We start from the raw sequence: 17,558 nt of genomic DNA, 5'->3' as shown, positions 1-17,558 counted from the left end.
GAGTAGAAAAAGGAATAGAGTCTAGAAACGCTGAGAAAGGCTCCCCACTGCCCTCCCTGCTCCTGAGACTGAGAGGTCCCCAGGGATGCCGGCACTTGATGTTGACAAAGATCCCGTGACAGACCACCATGAAGGCCAGGCTTCTCACATGGACGAGGGACAGGGTGGGTGAACTTGATAGGCCTTATTTCTCCTCCTTTTTACTGTGTGCAAGCTGGTGGGCACCAGCCTCTGCACTTAGGCAAATGCAGAGCAGACAGGGGTGAGCTGTTTCCTTTGGGACTGAAGGAAGACCTAAGGAAAGGTTCTAGACCTTGGGATTTTGAAGACACTAGGCTGGGGCCGCCTGGCTGACTCAGTCGGTGGAGCATGCAAGTCTTGATCTCGGGTTGTGTGTTCGAGCCCCATGTTGAGTGTAGAGATTACTCAAAATCTAAAAAACAAAACAAACACAGCAACACAGAAGTGAAAACGCTGGGCTAGGTGACTGAGGGACCTTCCTCAAGGGCCTTGAACGGAGCCTGGAGCCTACTGAAAGGAGTCGGAAGGGGTCTTCTCCCCTGGGAGGGGGGATGGAGCCGTTCTGGAAGCAGGACAGGGTGGGGACAGGGCTTACCTGCACTGCCCCTCACTGCAGCCTCTGGTCTGGGAGGTTCTGGCGGGAAGAGAACTGGCCGGAGGGCGCCTTCTCCGGCGCCTTCTCTGGTCGTGTCACTTGCAAATTCAGAGCCTCCCTAAAGATTGCAGACTAGACGTAGCTGGGTCTCAAAAGTGATCAAAAATAAAATAGAGAAGATGATATTTGAGCCCCCATTCCTTGAACGTTTGGAAGCCAAAGAGAGCAACAGAGAGTATCAGCAGTGCTGATGTGGGGCTCACACAGAGGGGCTAGAAATGGGCAGTCAGTGGGTCAGGAGGGGTCAAGGCCAAGGTCTGATCCCTGCATAGTGCACCTGCCCTGTGAGGTGCTGGGAGTCTGCTCTGGAGGGATGGGAACCCATGAGGAGGGCCCCAGGGCTGTCACCACCCCCTCCCCACAACCCTGTGGGCCCCAATCGATGGTGTTTGGTCGGAACCCTGCATTAGGACTTTCCCCTCCCCCAGTCCATCTGTCGCGGTGGGTCATCCGCAGAAGTGGAGACCTGCGCAGACCTCACCGAGGGGGTTGCGGCGGGGCAGGCAGCTTCCCCGGTGCCTCAGGGGCCCCCTGGCCCGCACCACTGCCGTCAGGGGACTGGGGAAGGGAGGTTGAGTCCATTGAGTAGCGGACAGGCTCCTGGCTGCGCTCTCATCTCCAAACAGCCCCTAGAACTCAGAACTCACCGCTTCCAGATTCTCGTTGATCGTTCGAAGGCTCGCTCAGTGCCAGGCCCTGGGGGGGTGTAAGGATGAGTCTAACCCAGTCCTTGCCCTTAACAAGCTTGCGGGCAAACTGGGGAAGCAGGCAAGTGAGCAGGTGCAGTACAGGGAACCAAGCTGGGGCCCGCGGGCTCTCGGGTAGGAGAAGGGAGGGCCGTCCATCACAGAGGGCCTCCTGGAAGAGTTTGCGCCCTGGCAAGCCTTGAAGCTGTGAGCACTTCCCGGCTTGCCCTGGTCCCTGGCCCACCGGTCCTGCCCATGTTCTGGTTCCCACTGAGAGTCGGGAGAACCAAGGAGAGACGATGCCCCGGGCACTCGGGCCGGGGGCTTGCTCTGGCATGGCCGGAAGGAGGGCAGGGCCAGGCCCTCCCCTGTTGTGCTCGAGCCCCTACCTGCTCAGAGTGGAGCAGGCCTGACCGCTTAGAATGGGGCCTTGGCTGGGCTGGAAGTAGGAAGAGAGTCACATATGCCGCGGACGGACAGAGCGTCCTGGAGGCTCAAGGGGACTATGGGGAAGGGTGACAGTGCGCCTTGTCCCTATTACGTCTGCAGAGAGAAAAGGTTGAAATAAGTCATTGGGGTGCAGTGGCCGATGATCGTCTCATTCACTGCACGAACACTGACAGCACCTCGTCGGCTCCTTACCCCGTGTCAGGTGTTGGGCAGACAGCTCACAGAGACCCTGCTGCTGTCCTGAAGGACATCACAGTCTAGGGACAAATGTTCACAGGCTGGACTGGGAGCGACAGGAGAGAGCATCCCATTTTTACCTAAAGGAAGGAGGTGTGGTCCCGCGTGCCTTTCCAGGGGAAGCAACACTTGGGTTGAGTTTAGAAGCCGCCTTACCAAGGGGACAATGAGGAAGGACATCCCAGGCCAAAGGAACGGCCTGTGCAAAGCTGCAGGGCACGAGTGTGGCTTTACTCTGGGAATGCTAAGTACACTCCATAACACGGGACCCTGCAGGGAGGGGTGAGAGCCGAGACTCCAGAAGGAGACAGCTCAAAACACAAGAGGCCTAGTCGTCTGGGCCCTGGAGTTTGGACTTTTGTCTGAGGGCAGTGTTATGTTGAAGGATTTTAAATAGGTGAGTGACATTGTCGGAAAGCAGCCAAGAAGGTTAAGTCTGGCAGCTTCTTGGCAATTGGATCAGGGAGTAGGTATTCTGTCCATTTAGCAGACAAGGAAACCGAAGCGTGGGGTCAGAGGGGTCGGGGGCTTCCCAGGTCACCGTGCTGGTAAGTGAGAGAGCTGGGGTTTCTTCCATGCTCTGAACGGCAGAGAATTTTGGCGAGCAGGCCTGGACAGCATGTGGCCCTCATTAGAGGACACTTCCATCAGGCGGGGGACCCTGCAGGGGTAAATGGTGCATCTGTCCAGAGGGGAGAGGCTGCCCTGAGCCCCAGCCACTTCACCTCCTGACCGTGCTCCTTGCAGGTCACCCCTGCTTGCTCCGGGAAGGCCCTCCTGCCTGCTTCCTGCATTCCAGAGGCTGTGGGAAGCATCTGTTCCTTAGCAGGGGGGCTGCACGCCTACCTCCTATCCTCTGTGCTGGCCGCCCAGCCTCCCATACAGGCTGGAGCTGGGGGCAGGGGTGAGGTCAGTGATGGGGGCTCCGGGGCTTCTGCTGTGGCGACTGGCGGTCCCTGAGGCCTGTCACAAGCTGAAGGAACCGAAGCCCCATGCTGTGCAGGGCAGGGGCAGCTGGAGGATGAAGGAAGAGATGGCTATCAGCAGGGCTCCCTGAGGCACACTGCTCCCTGGGAGGGGGGCGTGTCTCTGAAGCCCCGGCTCATGACGTCTGTGAACTTGGTCAGCCGTGGCCTCTTGTTCTTTTGAAACCCGCCCAAAGTGGCAGAGTGACCGCGTTGGGGGCAGGGAGTGAGCAGCAGAGGGTGTCCTGAGGATCCCGGCCAGCGGTCAGTCTTTGAGACTGAGGCTCAGACTCTCTGGGCTCCAGAAAGCAGGCGGTTGTGAGTTCCCTCCTTCGAGCTCTGCCTCCTGGGACCACGAGGACAGAGATCTAAAAAAGAAGAGAAAACGGGACGAAACCATAAGAGGGACTTGGAGGAGCATCTGACTTGTTCCTGGAATCCACTGGGTGCTCACCACGTGCCCGTCTGCTGTATGTCACCGGCACCAGGCAGAGAGAGCAGAGCTCCCCTGTGGGAGAGGCACTTGAAAAGTCCTCACCGTGGCCCTGTGAGATTATGCGCTTTCTCGGACCGTGTCCATCAGAGGCCTGCCCAGTGGCCCTGGGGACTCAGGGAAGCCCCCGGGCCTGAACTGCGCACAGGGGATACGGGTGCTGGGGCCGAGCTGGGGCTGTGGGCAGCGGAAAGAGCAAAGCCAGGGAGCCAAGGGGCCAGATTGCAGGACCTTGGGTGCAGGCCGTGGACTGGGGCTTTGTTCAGAAGGCAAAGGGCTTCCCCCAGAAGGTTGCCCAGAGGAGGCTCCAAGCCAGACTCCCTGGAGGTTAGGGCTGAAGCTGACCCCCGCCTGCCACATCAGTCTCGCTTCCGGGGGGTGGAGGTTGCTCCCCGGCTTCCCTAGTTGCTCTTCGAACCTCCTTGTCCCAGTGAAAGCCTGGCAGGGGGTAGGTCGAGGACCTGGCAGAGGCCATCCTGGGTCGGGGTGGGGGTGGGGGGATGGCAGCAGGCTGTGTCTGCACAACTCGGACAATGAGCCTGGCCTGCTGTGGGGAGCTTTCTCCCCTCCGCGGATGGGGTTCCTCTGCCCTGCGTGGCCCTGGAGACTTGTGTCTGTCTGAGTGGGGGGGACCCTGCCTGCCCAGGCGGGAAAGAGGTGTCCGAGGGACGTGTCTGATGAGCTTTATCTGAGGCCTCTCTTCCGGCACCTCTGCATCCTGGCAGAGCTTGAGAGAAGCCTTGAGAAGCGCCGGCCTCTCCTGGTGTCGTCCCCGGGCTGGTGCCGCATTGTGTCGCAATCTCTGCGCCTGCACACAGATGCCCGCTGGACGTGCACACGTGCCCCACGCCCGGCTCTGGGGCTTCCCTCCCGCACCTCCACCCCAGCCTGTTTCCCCTCCTCCGATGGCCACCCCCTCCTTCCACGTGCTCCGGCCACAGCCCTTCAGGGTCACGCGGGACTCCTTTCCGTCACTCCCTGTACGAATCCATCTGTAAATCCCTTTGGTTCCACCTGCAAAATATACCCAGAAGCCAGCCACTTCCACTGCTCCCACACTGGTCTCGGCCACCACCGTCTGCCTGGATCTCTACAGTAGCCTCCTAGGAAGTAGGCTCTCTGCTTCCTTCCTTGTCCATACAGTCTGTTCTCAACACAGCAGCCAGAGTAGCCTGTTAACATCTAAGTGGGATCATATCATTCATCTGCTGAAACCCTCCTGTTCCCTGTGGGGGCCAACGCCATCTGCTCCGTGTTCTTCTATGGCCCCCTCTGCGGCCACACTGCTGTTCCTAGAGCCTACCAAGCACTTCTGCCTCAGGACCTTTGCACCTCCTGTCCCTGCACTGATCTGCTTCCCTCAGGTTCCGCATGACCAACTCCCTTGCTACACCTTCTTGGAATTCTTCCTCTAAGATGTCCCTTTCCCATGGAGACCTTCCTGGCCCCCCTGTGTAAGATTGCAACACCCACCCCCCCACACCTTATCCTTCTTTGCTACTTCATTTTCTTTCATTGCACTCATCACTATATAACATCCTGTGCATTTTATGTATTTATTTTCTTGTCTGCTGCTTCCCACCATTAAAATATAAGTACCACGAGGGCAGGAATTATGTCTGTTTCTTTCATAAATGGATTCTGAGGGTCTATACCAGTGCCTGGCATGCAATAGCTGTTCAGTAGATAATTGTCAAATGAAGAAGCAGAACCAAAGCTAAGAGAGATGATAGAATGTAATTTGCCACCATCCACCCCTGCTAATGTGACACCAAAACTTGAATTTGGTTTTTAATTCGGGGTGGGGGTTGGGGAGACCCGGAACGGGAAACAGCACTCACAGCCTAGGCCGTAGGGAGGGGCAGGGTGGGGAGAGCTCCCCTTAGAAGCAAGGAGCCATGTGGTTGCAGAATTGGTGCACTTGGCAATGACCAGGCAGTTGCCGCGTGATTCTGAGCAAGTCAGTTCTCATCGTGGAGCCTCAGTGTCGTCCCTCCACGGGCCAGCAAGGGGGTGCGGTAGGTCTGTAAGTGCCTCTGCTGGCATTCCAGAAGTTCGGCCCTTTCTCCCTGGGGGCATGGTGGCCTCTGGGCAAGTGTCGGTTTCCTCCCGCCTGGCTCCTCATTCCTCCTGTGCCCCAGCAGGAAGTACTGGGCCGGCCGCTGTGTTCCAGGAGGAAGTGACAGCAGGTAGGCTGAGAACTTGTGGCTTCCCTGGCGGGGGGTGCAGGAGGGAAAGCCTAGTTGGGGGTCTGCTAGTGAAGAGTCTACCTTTATGGTTCTTGAGGGGGGCCCTTCTGCTTCCATGTGTCCCCCCCCCCCACAGCCCAGCCAGGCCAGCAGCCCTGATGCCCATCCCCCTCCTCCCCTGGCACCAGTTGCACGAAGGCAGCCCCAGATGGCTCCCTGGCCCAGGGACAAAGGCCACACTGTGCCCGGCCTTGGGCCGGCCGCAGACTGGGTCACACTGAGCCCTTCTGTCCCCAGATGGGGGTGAGGGGCAGACGGCACCAAGGTGACAAGCCTTTTTCCTGTCTCCCTTCCCCCTTGACCCCCAAGTCTGAAGAGCTGATTCTCTCAAGGGAAAAGCGACAGAGGCATCTTATGTCTTGAGCTGAGGAACAACAAACCATTCACCCCTCCGTCTGCCCTGTCGCACCCAAGACCCCGCCGGGTTCAATGCCCCGATTGTCCCCAGCAGAGAGAGACGTCCACTCTCTGCTGCGGCCACCACCCCTGACGCCTGCTCCACTGTCACCGTCAGAAAGTCCATCCTCACATCTGCCCTCCAGCCTTCCTGCTACGGTGACAGCCACTTCCTCTGGGTTGTGAGTGGGTGGGGACCAGCGGGTCCCCGTCCCTCTGCATCGCGTGGCCCTGCATTCCTGCTTGAGAAGCTGTCCTCCCCTTCACCCTCCTTCTGGCTCCCACCCCACCCTCCACCCCAGCCTAGACCCAAGCCGGCGGCTTCCGGCTCCTGACTGAACTGAGGGGAGGGCAGGAGCAGGTGCGATTCTTGCAGAAATTGGGGGCCTCCCTCCCCAAAGGCTTTTAATGAGCCCCCCTCCCCCCCAGACAAGCGCAAGGGCATAAGACTTATGGCGGCTACTGGTGGATTCCTGAACAAACCCAGCATACCATCCCATAAATCCCGGACTGCAGGACGGCTTTATGGGGGAGCCTTGTTTTTAGAAGGGGGCGTGACTAGTCCCTCTTGGCAGAGCTCACATCTCAAGGGGCCAAGTGACTGCCCCCTTCCAGCCCTAGGATAACGATGACCAAGCCCGGGGCATGAGTCTGCAGGGCAGACATCCCCCTCCCTTCTGTGGGGTGGAGGTTGGTGGGGGGAGGAGGGGGCCTGCTGCTCTACTCTGTATGCCTTCCTTCTGCCTTCCCGCACCCTCCCAGCTCTGAGGGTTCCCCATCTCTGCACAGAAGGACAGTCTGGAAACTGGGGTGCATTACCATCCCTCACCTGGACATCGGATGCTTTTCACCGTGGCTCCATGTCCAGGTCAATGGGGATGCTTTTAAAAAAAAATCATTTTCTTAGTCCCCATCCTCAGTTCCAGACTCTGAGAGCGAGACCCAGGAATCTGAATTTTTTTAAATACTCCCTGGTGCTGCTGAGGTTCAGCCCACTTTGTAAACAGTTGACCTGTACGGTGGGGACATCTCTGCCCTCCTGTCCTGCTGGGAAACATGAGGCAACAGGTAGGAAGCCTAGGCTTTCTTGTCCCTGGAACCCACATGCCGCCGCCATCACGGAACTTCCATCATGGGATCCCCCCCCCCTCAGCTGGCTGCACACTGCAGTGTAAGGCGGGGTGGCTCCCTCTGGGAGCTTCCTGTCTGTGAGTCCTACAGAAGGCAGGCTGGGGGTGCCTGGGTGGCTCCGTTGGTTAAGCATGCAACTTTGGCTCAGGTCATGATCTCACGGTACGTGGGTTTGAGCCCCACATAGGGCTCTGTGCTGACAGCTCAGAGCCTGGAGCCTGTTTCAGATTCTGTGTCTCCCTCTCTCTCTGCCCCTCTCCTGCTCGTACTCTCTGTGTCTCAAAATTATATATAAATAAACATTTTAAAAAAATTTAAAAAGAAGCAGCAGGCAGGCCCGAGATGCAAAGAGCCATGGAGGAGCGGCTGAGGTTGGCGGCAGGAATGAGCTCAGGGATGGAGAACCAGGAAGGTCCAAGGCTGCTGGGCTTTGCCAAGAAAGATGGGAGAGGAGCTTCTGATACTTTCTCATCAAAGGTCTCACCAGCCCCTGAGTTCCTTAAGAACAGAGACCACACTTCATTGGCCATTGTGACCCCAGTGCCTAGTGCCATGCCTGGACACAGTAGGTACTTGGTACTCAGTCCTCACTTGTTGAGCTGAATTAAGCAAGCGTCCAGGGCCACTGACAGAGATGGGCTCACGGGCAGCGTGGCCCTGAGCCCTCTACTCTGAGGCCTGGCAGCCTGAGGAGACAGGGCCTGGCCAGCCCTAGTCTCGGGGTCCAGGCTCAATGCAGGGCCACCACTCGGGTGCATTTGGGGGCAGCCAGGAGCCTGTGGGCCCGGGGAAGGGACCCTTTCCAGGCTGGCTGAGGACAGAGGATGATCATTAAGCAAAGCAAGCATATTACTGACCCATAATCCCTTAAACCTGGAGGATTCCGGAGGGGTATGGTTGCCTTGGCAACGGGGTACTGGCTGGTGATGGGACTGAGAGCATCCCCTGGGGATGGGCTGTGTTTGGTGCGTGGGTAAAAGCTGGGAGAGGGAGCAGAGTGTCCCCCTCCCATCACAGGACTGGCCCTGGATGCCCTCTTGGGAGGCGTCAGTGGGGCCCTTCTGAGCCCCCTCGGTCCCGACTGCACAGCAGCTGAGGGAGGTGTGGGCAGAGCAGCGCGAGGGCAGCCACACTGAGATCTTGTGAAATCATGAAGGAGAGCGGGGAGGGGACAGTTTGGGGAACCGAGGTGGGACAGCTCCACTCCGGTTTTCGGGGCAGGACAGAGAAGGGAGTATCTGTAGGAAGAAGCAGTCTTGCTGGGTGGCCAGAGATGTCCCCTCCCTCAGAGAGCAGGAGGGCTGGGGAGGCACAGGGAGGGAACCCTTTCTGGGTGAGAGAGGGGCTTTCAGGGTGAGCAGAGCAGCCCACCCTTCTCCCCACTGTGTTCTCTGCAGGGGACACCCTCCCGCACTCAGGGCTCTGGCGAGGGAGGGGCTCAGCCTCCTGTCCCCAAGGCCCTCTTTGTCGGCAGACTTCTGTGTTTCCCCTGAGACCTTCAGCTGCTCCTGACCTCCCACATTTCAGCTGGAGAGATGGGGCTGGGCCAGCGTGTGCCCCTCCCTTGTCCCTTCCTTCCCCTTTCCTGTCTCCCAGGGACCTAGGACAAGCCAGAGAGGGACCTCCAGGTGTCAGCAGCAGGATGAAATGGGAGTTTGGGCCAGATTCTGTCACAAGGCCGTAGGCCGAGCTGATGTTCAGCTTCTGCTCTCTGGCTGTTGGCACACTCGGGCTCACACGCAAGTTGGTAAAGAGCTGTTTGGCCTGAGCATCACCCAGTTCTGGTCTCCTTGCTGCCACTCCGGGCCTCTTTCGGGAACCCTCTAGACCTCCAGCAGCTAAAAGGGTTCTCCGGCCAGACCCGCCGTCTGGCCCTGGTGAGGCCCCAGGGTCCTGCTGGCCTGTCACGCGGCTATTAGGAGCGGTACTTTGCTACACTGCTTGGTTCGTAGTGTGACTGTCTCCCCAGGAGCAGGGAGTCCTGGGGGGCGAGATTCACAGGGAAGGAGAGGCTAGCTTCTCCCTGCTGGGGGCTCGGACTTTGGTTAGGAAGATGCAACCCCAGCTTCCGGATGCAGGGCCCCCGGGCTCGAAGGGCAGATGGAGACCTAGACCCAGAATTCGCATCCGGTGTCAGCACAGCCCCGATGCCTTGTTTCACCTGCTCTTCTCCTCTCTGCTGTCTTAGGCCCCGCTGCCTGGTCCCTGCCGACCATGAACAAGATGAAGAACTTTAAGCGCCGTCTCTCCCTATCCGTGCCCCGCACAGAGACCATCGAGGAGTCCTTGACGGAGTTCACAGAGCAGTTCAACCAGCTCCACAACCGGCACAATGAAGGTGAGAGGNCTGCCCCCCCGCAGCCCCCACTGGCCCGTCCTGACCATACCCTCACTGCTGGGGAAGGACAGAGGTGGGGCAGCAGACTCCCCTCCCCACCCCTCCCCTCCCTCAGGGGCAGAAGGGCAGGGTGGGCAGCTGATGCCTTTCCCTCTCAGACCTGCAGCTCAGTCCTCTTGGCAGAGACCCCCAGCCGGAGTCCAGCACCTTCTCTCCGACAGACAGCGGGGAATACCCTGCGCAGTCATCCCCCGGCATGCAGTACCGGCGGCAGACGCAGCGCCGCTTCTCCATGGAGGTGAGGGGCCCAGGGCTCTGCCCTGTACTGGTGACAGGATGCGTCCACAATGTATGCCCAACGAGGGTGCTTGCCTGGGAGCCAGACTTCAGGGGTTCAAATCCCAGCACTGCCCCTATTCAGCTCTGTGACCTTGAGCAGGTTTCTCAAGCACTGCATACCAGTCTCCTTGTGTTAAAATGGTCATCGTGGAGATTAAGCAAGTTAATATATACCAAGTGCACAGAACAGTGCTGGTGCATAGCAAGGGCTAGACAATTTGACTGTTGTTCTTGTGACCCATATGCATGCGCCCAAGTAAATGAAAAACAGGCTTACAGAATCACAGCGTCTGTAGGCATCTCATTCTATAGATGGTTATACTACAGCCCAGAGAGGGGAAGGGACCTCCTAAGGTCACACAGCAGCCCCTGTGTGTTCGCATATGTCTCGGAGCACATCTTTGAAGCAGCTCTGAGGCTGGGGTCACAGCCCGTGGTTTGGCCCTGCTGGGCTTGCCGTCCGGGTAAAGCCAGGCCCTGGGGGAAAGGTCCCACAGCACAAGGCAACGTGGAGCAAATGCTAGTGTCCCTGTCTCCTCCCGGCCATTGTAGGACATCAGTAAGAGGCTCTCTCTGCCCATGGACATTCGTCTACCCCAGGAACTCCTGCAGAAGCTACAGCTGGAGAGTCCAGACCTGCCCAAACCGCTCAGCCGCATGTCCCGCCGAGCATCCCTGGTGAGTCCTAAAAGGGTCCGAGGTCACCAGGGTGGACCACCTTCTCCCCAACTTGGATACATCAGTCCTAGTTTTTTGGGTGGCAGCTGAGGTCAGCAGTCGTCTGTGGGCCTCTGGCGCCACCTGCTGGCCTCAGGAGACTCACAAACCTTGTACTCCTTGGTCAACTTCCGTTGCCTAGAGGAGCCCCACCAGGGCTGGCGCTGAGCCCCAAGCCCCCTCTGGGCCCCAGGATCTCCACTGGGGTGAGAGCCACAGAGCAGCTGGCACCTGCTCTCCAAGCATGGCCGCTTATCAGATTTCCTTGGGAGCATCTTGCAAAACACACGGACTCTGGTCCCTGCTCCCGACACCCACAGAATCAGACTCTGGGTGGTGGGGTCCAGGAATCTGTCCCCCAAGCTAGAAAAGGTGGGCTGATGAGAGAGGCTGCTGGGGAGGCGGGTTCTGAACTGGATTCTGCCCAGGGGTCATCGAGCTGGTGATTGAGCAGGGCGGACAGACACGTGAGAAGGTGTGCGGCCCCACATGCCCCAGCCCTGGCTCCACAGCCTTCACTGCCAGGGAGGAGGAAACTCTCACTCCTGAGGGCTCCTTCCTTTATCACGGGCATAGAGGGGAGAGGCCAAGAGGCGGGATCTGTGGCTGCTGTCATCCCTGCTAGCCTCTGTCGTTCCCTCTCACTGATGGGGGTCTCATTCCCTTCCCTCCTGGAGGCTGGCTGGGGGGTGTCATGTATGTGGGGCTCCTGGGGTCTTCAAGCTCACAGGACCCTGTGTCTCTCCCTCTCAGTCGGACATCGGCTTCGGGAAACTGGAAACATACGTGAAACTGGACAAACTGGGAGAGGTAAGAGGCNACGCCGCCATCCCATCTGGCCCAGCCTTCTGCAGGTGTTGAGGGGCCCAGGTCCTGGAGGAGGGCGTAAGGATGGAGGGGCCCATGGGCTCTGGGCATAGTCCCCTCTTTTATTTTTTTTCCCCTATGAGTATTTCTCGGGATTCAAATCCCTGCTCTACCATTCACTAGCCCTGTGGCCTTGCGAGTTATATGACCTCTCTCTGCCTTGGTTTCTTCCTCTGGAAATGGAGATGTAACTGCTCTGCCCCCTAGGGTTGTGAGGCTGGAATAGGTTATTACAATAAGCTCGTGTACACACTTAGTGCCCGCACACGGTAAGCCCTGGGTGCTGTTAGCGCTTTGTGTCACTGCTGGGCCGTGCTCGGCGTCAGAGCCTTGGGGCGGGCGGAGGTTTACAGACACAGCCCCCCGCCTCCAGGACCCCAGAGAGGAGGTGTAAACGTCAGCATAAGGAAGAACAAAACCGGGGTCGCAACAGAACGGCACCCAGCCTGTGGGGGCCTCGGGGAAGGACAGTCCATCCTGAACAGGGAGGGGTGGGGGGGATGGTCACAGAGAGGGGGGCCTCGGAGGAAACACGGGATATCCGTGAGAGGAGAAGAAGGGCGAAGGGCACAGCCCAGGTGGAGGCGCGCGGGCCCTGAGTGTGGCTGCTGCTGCGGCTGGGGTTCTCGTCCCCAGGGTACCTATGCCACCGTCTTCAAGGGGCGCAGCAAGCTGACAGAGAACCTCGTGGCCCTGAAGGAGATCCGGCTGGAGCATGAGGAGGGCGCACCTTGCACGGCCATCCGAGAGGGTACGACGTCCTAGGGCCCTGCTCCCCTGGGGGCTCCTGCGAGGAGGGTGGCGACCTGAGCCCCAGTGGAAGCCTGGGGACACAGGGTCATTGCTGGAGCGGGGGCTCCCGGGGCCGATCCCGGGAAGAGAGGGTACGAGGGGGGTGTGGGGTCCCAGGGACCCAGGCGGGCCTGTCATCCCCCACAGTGTCTCTTTTGAAGAACCTCAAACACGCCAATATTGTGACCCTGCATGACCTCGTCCACACGGAGCGGTCTCTCACCCTGGTGTTCGAGTACCTGGTGAGCGGGGCTGGGGCTAGCAGCTTCTCCTCTCTGTGGTGGGGGTGGGGGCAGCCCAAGTGTTGTTCTAGAACCAGGTTCTCAGACGCCCCCATGCAGGAGTGGGCCAACGGGGCTTAAGGGCAGCTCAGACCTTGGGCCGTGCCCAGGGAGGGGCTTCCGGCCAGGGGTCAGGACGAGTCGGGGCTGAGTCAAGCTCCGTGTTCCAGGACAGTGACCTGAAGCAGTATCTGGACCACTGTGGAAACCTCATGAGCATGCATAACGTCAAGGTGAGGGCCTCACGGAGGGCCGCCTACCCTCTGGCACCCCATCTTGGCACCCACCCGTTTTCGAGCCTGGCATGGGAACCCACTCTCAGCAAGAGGGGCCCAGCTGCTGAGGTTGCTCAGACCTTCATATGTATGAGGGTGTGCAAGGTCACTGCTGTTCGGGGTAAGCACCCTAGTCTACCCCACCAATGCAGACACACACCCTTCACCACCATCTAGCTGTTGGTATAAGATCCCCTCTCCTGCTCTGAGCACCAGTTTTCCCATCTGTCAAATGGGTGTATGGATGAAGGGAGGCTTCTGGAGAAGTGAGAAGCAATGAGTGACCTCTTCTGGTCATTGTTAACGAATCAAGTGCAGACCTCCCTACCCAGGCCCTTCCTGGCCCTTTATGGCACTCTGCTCCCCACTCCCCCAGCTCCCAGGCCAGAGAATTTTCTGGCCTCCAGCACCCTGCTGCCTCTTCTGCATACCTCGTGCACTCCTCTGTGGCTGGGACTCCCCGGGATAGATGGAGCCCAGGATGGGGAGCACGAGCTAGCTCTCCAGACCCCTCACACCTCACGGCCCCTCTGTCCCTGCCCCGTCCCCATGCGAGCTGTGGGGCGGAGACACAGGGTCTCCCCAGGGGGATATGCTCTCCCCTCCTGTTGCTCACCTTTCTCTTCCCTTCCTCCTCTGGCAGATTTTCATGTTCCAGCTGCTCCGGGGCCTTGCCTACTGTCACCGCCGCAAGATCCTGCACCGGGACCTGAAACCGCAGAACCTGCTCATCAGTGAGCGGGGCGAGCTGAAGCTGGCTGACTTTGGTGAGGGCCGCGACCTCCAGGGCGAGGGGGCTGCCGGCACGGTGGTCTGGGGACGTGGGCGCTGTGGGGGACGGACGTTCAGTAACGTGTCTGTCCCCAGGACTGGCCCGGGCCAAGTCAGTGCCCACAAAGACCTACTCCAATGAGGTGGTGACCCTGTGGTACCGGCCCCCTGATGTGCTGTTGGGGTCCACAGAGTACTCCACCCCCATCGACATGTGGTGAGTGAGCTTCGTGGGGCCAAGGTGAGGGGGGCTGGCACACCTCCACGCTCCCTTTTGTGGCCTCAAGTCCCTCTGCAAAGAATTGCTGAACCTTTGACTAGAAGCCATGTGACATCCTGCTGAAGTAACTGGAGATGAAAAATTAACTCTGGGCTACATGGAGGTTCCCCTGGCTCTAAGCAGACCCTCCAGGGCTATGCTTCTGAAACATGCGCCCAGAGACCCCCTAGGCCAGAGGGTACAGGAGGGCTTCCAAAGGAAACTCTTCCCTAAGCATTGGTTCTACTGAACATTTTGGAAAGGGTATATATTATTTTTGTGTTAAAATCAACATGCATATGATTTGGCATTGAATGAAAACTCAGCCTAATTTTAAAGCTAAAACACAGCTTTCCAATGGATGGCCACTGTGCTCTGTGCAGGGAGGCCCCAGGAGAGTGGAGGTATGGACTTAACCTCTTGCAGCAGGGGCACACGTGGACAGAGCTGGAGACAGCACTGCTTAAGGGTGCCACATGGGTGCAGACACAAACTCAACAGAGTGAGGGGGGAGCCGAGAGAAGCCCCAGAGAGAGGCCACGGTGGCGGGTTGGGCTGTGCCAGCCTCCCGTGCCCCGGGCCACCCACCCCAGAGCCATGACCACTTGAGCCACGGTGGCAGGAAGGGCATCCTTGGTGCCCTGGTGGAGCAGCCCTAGGAAGGGCGGGTGCGAGGAGGCCCAGCCTGACGTCGCCCCTGCCGGTTGCTCCCCGCAGGGGCGTGGGCTGCATCCACTACGAGATGGCCACGGGGAGGCCCCTCTTCCCCGGCTCCACGGTCAAGGAGGAACTGCACCTCATCTTCCGACTCCTCGGTCAGTCTCCGGCCGCTCCCTCCCTCTCGCCACCAGGGGGCGTCAGAAGTCTTTCCAGCCCAGGCGCCTAAAGGGACTGGGAAGAGGGGCTCCCACTCCCTCTCAACGGAGCGGAGACCCCTGTGGCCTCCGCCATTCTCTGCCCCCACCTCTTTCCTTGCTCCTGTCCAAGTTGCCCTTGGCCCTGGCCCCTCACTGTGTCCTTCCCACCCCCTCTCGTCTCCCCAGGGACCCCTACGGAAGAGACGTGGCCTGGCGTGCTGGCCCTGTCGGAGTTCAGAGCCTACAACTTCCCGCGGTACCTCCCCCAGCCGCTCATCAGCCACGCTCCCAGGTAGCCTTGCCTCCCGACACCTCCTGTCCTGATTGTGGTCCTGGCTGGCCTTTCTGGAGGTGGCTGCACATGCACGCGCGTGCACACACGCACACACGCACGCACGCACACGCACACACACACACACCACCACCACCACCACCACCACCACCCAGGCCAGGCCTGTGGCCCCTCCTTTCTCTTGCAGGTTGGACACTGAAGGCATCCACCTCCTGACCGGCCTCCTCCTGGTGAGTGTGCACCCGGCTGGTCCCAGGCCCAGGCCGTCAAATAGCCCCAAAGCCCCCACGCCCCACCTTGGCCCTCCGCCAGAGCTCTGTCCTCACAGCTCAGCCGTCTACCCCATCTTCCACCCTGTCGCCCCACCTTCAAGCCCAAGAAGAGCCCCTGTCTCCACACAGGCTTGGGAGTGGGCGTGCTTTGAACTCAAACCTCATATAAGTGGGTTCAGACCCAATTACTAGCCGTATAGCCTTGGGCAAGCTCTAGAACTTTTCTGGGCTTCCCTTTCCTCAACTGCAAAGAGGAATTGATAATGCCTATTTTATAAGATAGTCATGAGGATAAACTGAGATTATGGAACACAGTGTGGGGCCTGTCTTGAGGTAAGTACACAGTGAAGGGTGGTGGGTGGTGTTACATGTTAGTATCACTGTTATTGATGTTGGGGTCGTGGTTGTTTAGCACCTGTGTTTCTATCCCGAGAGGAGGTCATTCTCTGGAAGACCCGTTTTCTGGTTTTCTCTTGGTGGTTGGAGACCCTAGGAGCCGAGACCGAGGACTGGCTTGGAGGTGGAGGCTGGTGGCTGACCCCGGGGGCTCCTGGGTGAGACTCCAGCCCCGCGCCTCTTGGCCGTCTAACTTAGTGTGGGAGCTGCGCTGCCCAGAGAGGTGCCCGGAGTCCCCAGCCAGGGCCCAGCAGCCTATGCTCTGCCTTTCAGTATGAATCCAAGAGCCGCATGTCAGCAGAGGCTGCCCTGAGCCACCCCTACTTCCGGTCTCTGGGGGAGCGTGTGCACCAGCTCGAAGATAGTGAGTGCCTGGGGGAGGTTGGGGGAGGGGACCAGGGTCGCCCCAGAACCAAAGAAGAGGCAGTGGGTGCGGGTGGAAGAACTGGAGCAAAGAGGCCACAGGTCCCCGTCTAGCTGGGCTGCCTCGGGCCCAGGGCTTCCCCTCCTTGGGTTCTCGTCTGGAACTAAGGGACAAACCCGTGGGATCTAAGACACTGCCTCAAAGGCCCAGTCCTGAATGAAGGGGGTCCCCAGCCAGGAGGTGTGGGGGGCCACGGGCTCTGGGATCAGGGCACCCGCACCCAGCTCTCTCCCTGCCTTTCCCCTCCCTCACTGTAGCTGCCTCCATCTTCTCCCTGAAGGAGATCCAGCTCCAGAAGGACCCGGGCTACCGGGGCCTGGCCTTTCAGCAGCCAGGTAGGGGCTCCCCCACCGCTCCCCTTGTCGGCGTACATGTAGACCATGCAGGTGCTCCTCCCTCTGGAAGAACAGAGGTGGGGCTGAGCGGCTCATCCAGTCCCTGCGGTGGGGGAATCAGCTTGGCCTCTGCAGGAGCCCGTGGGGAGCGGGGAAGGGGCTGGTTTCCGTATCTCCTGCCCAGGCTTCCTCCTCCAGTGTGTGCTTTGTCAGCTCCCACCCCAGACCCCACACTGCATCTGACAAAGCCCCGATGAAGGTGCGTGCTCTCTCTGGTACATTCACACTCTGACTGCTCTCACCTCCATACCTTGTCTCTAGAGCAGCCGATGGTTGACAGGTGCATTATTCTGTTTAATCCTAAAACACCCCTTGAAGCTGGTGCTTTTGCATGTGTATATATATATATATTCAGCATGGGGCTCAAACTCACGACCCCCAGTTTAAGCATAGCAGGCTCTCCCAACTGAGCCAGCCAGGTACCCTGAAATAGGTACTATTAATGTTCCTCATCACATAATCAATGAATCTGAAGCATAGTGGAGGTTGAGTCACAATTGCATGAAGCTAGTAAGTAACAGAGATGGGATTTGAACCCAGGACCAATTGGCTTCTGAGAGCATACTTCTGCTGGCTGTCAGAACAGCACCGGAGGACAGCCGTCCCTCCTGACCTCGGGCACCCTTCTGCCCAGCCTCCCCTCTGCAGCCCCACCCCTCCCCTCTGTTGTCCAGGACGAGGGAAGAACCGACGACAGAGCATCTTCTGAGCCGTATCCACCTGCTGCTGCCCGGAGAGACGAGAGGTCACAGTGAGCACAACCACGAGCAGGACGGGGCCTGTGTGGCCCCAGCAGGACTGAGGAGCAAGGCTAATGGCTGGCCCAGAACACCTCTTGGCAGCCCTGCTGGCCACGGCTGTTTCCTCTTCTTGCTTCCCACATGCCTCCCCTGTAGCCTTCACCTGCACACCAAGCCCTCTGTCACCGGCCCTGGAGCCGGGCCGGAGCTGCTTTCCCAGGAGGAGATGAGGGGGCGGGGAGGGACCTCAGACCCTTTCT

The 17,558-nt window shown here is 59.1% G+C and overlaps 1 protein-coding gene across 2 annotated transcripts; it reads left to right on the top strand.

Annotated features, from left to right (window-relative positions):
• The first annotated feature begins 5,640 nt into the window (after positions 1 to 5,640).
• CDK18 (cyclin dependent kinase 18) lies at positions 5,641 to 17,334 on the top strand. 2 transcript variants are annotated; one of them, XM_077772017.1, is made up of 16 exons: positions 5,641 to 5,696; positions 9,472 to 9,621; positions 9,780 to 9,919; positions 10,513 to 10,638; positions 11,431 to 11,487; positions 12,181 to 12,295; positions 12,484 to 12,578; positions 12,788 to 12,850; positions 13,536 to 13,659; positions 13,760 to 13,880; positions 14,640 to 14,737; positions 14,966 to 15,071; positions 15,259 to 15,301; positions 16,013 to 16,103; positions 16,421 to 16,498; positions 17,233 to 17,334. In XM_077772017.1, exons 2-16 carry the CDS (start codon positions 9,498 to 9,500, stop codon positions 17,265 to 17,267), a joined length of 1,416 nt encoding a protein of 471 aa, XP_077628143.1. In that variant the 5' UTR covers positions 5,641 to 5,696; positions 9,472 to 9,497; the 3' UTR covers positions 17,268 to 17,334. The 2 variants fall into 2 exon arrangements, with proteins under 2 accessions (XP_077628143.1, XP_077628144.1); XM_077772018.1 differs by lacking the exon at positions 12,788 to 12,850.
• The last annotated feature ends 224 nt before the right edge of the window (positions 17,335 to 17,558 follow it).

The sequence above is a fragment of the Crocuta crocuta genome, unplaced genomic scaffold (genome assembly GCF_008692635.1).
Source record: "Crocuta crocuta isolate KB4526 unplaced genomic scaffold, BGI_CrCroc_1.0 scaffold318, whole genome shotgun sequence".
In the NCBI taxonomy this organism is placed as follows: Eukaryota; Metazoa; Chordata; class Mammalia; order Carnivora; family Hyaenidae; genus Crocuta; species Crocuta crocuta.
Note: the sequence above shows the minus strand (reverse complement) of the source record. Positions and strands in the feature narration are given on the sequence as shown.

Excerpts from the sequence above, each read along its gene's own strand:
- CDK18 (XM_077772017.1), top strand. The coding sequence starts at position 9,498 with ATGAACAAGATGAAGAACTTTAAGCGCCGTCTCTCCCTATCCGTGCCC. Across the intron at positions 13,660-13,759 it reads GCTGAAGCTGGCTGACTTTG|GACTGGCCCGGGCCAAGTCA; the intron begins GTGAGGGCCGCG and ends GTCTGTCCCCAG. Across the intron at positions 15,302-16,012 it reads TCCTGACCGGCCTCCTCCTG|TATGAATCCAAGAGCCGCAT; the intron begins GTGAGTGTGCAC and ends TCTGCCTTTCAG.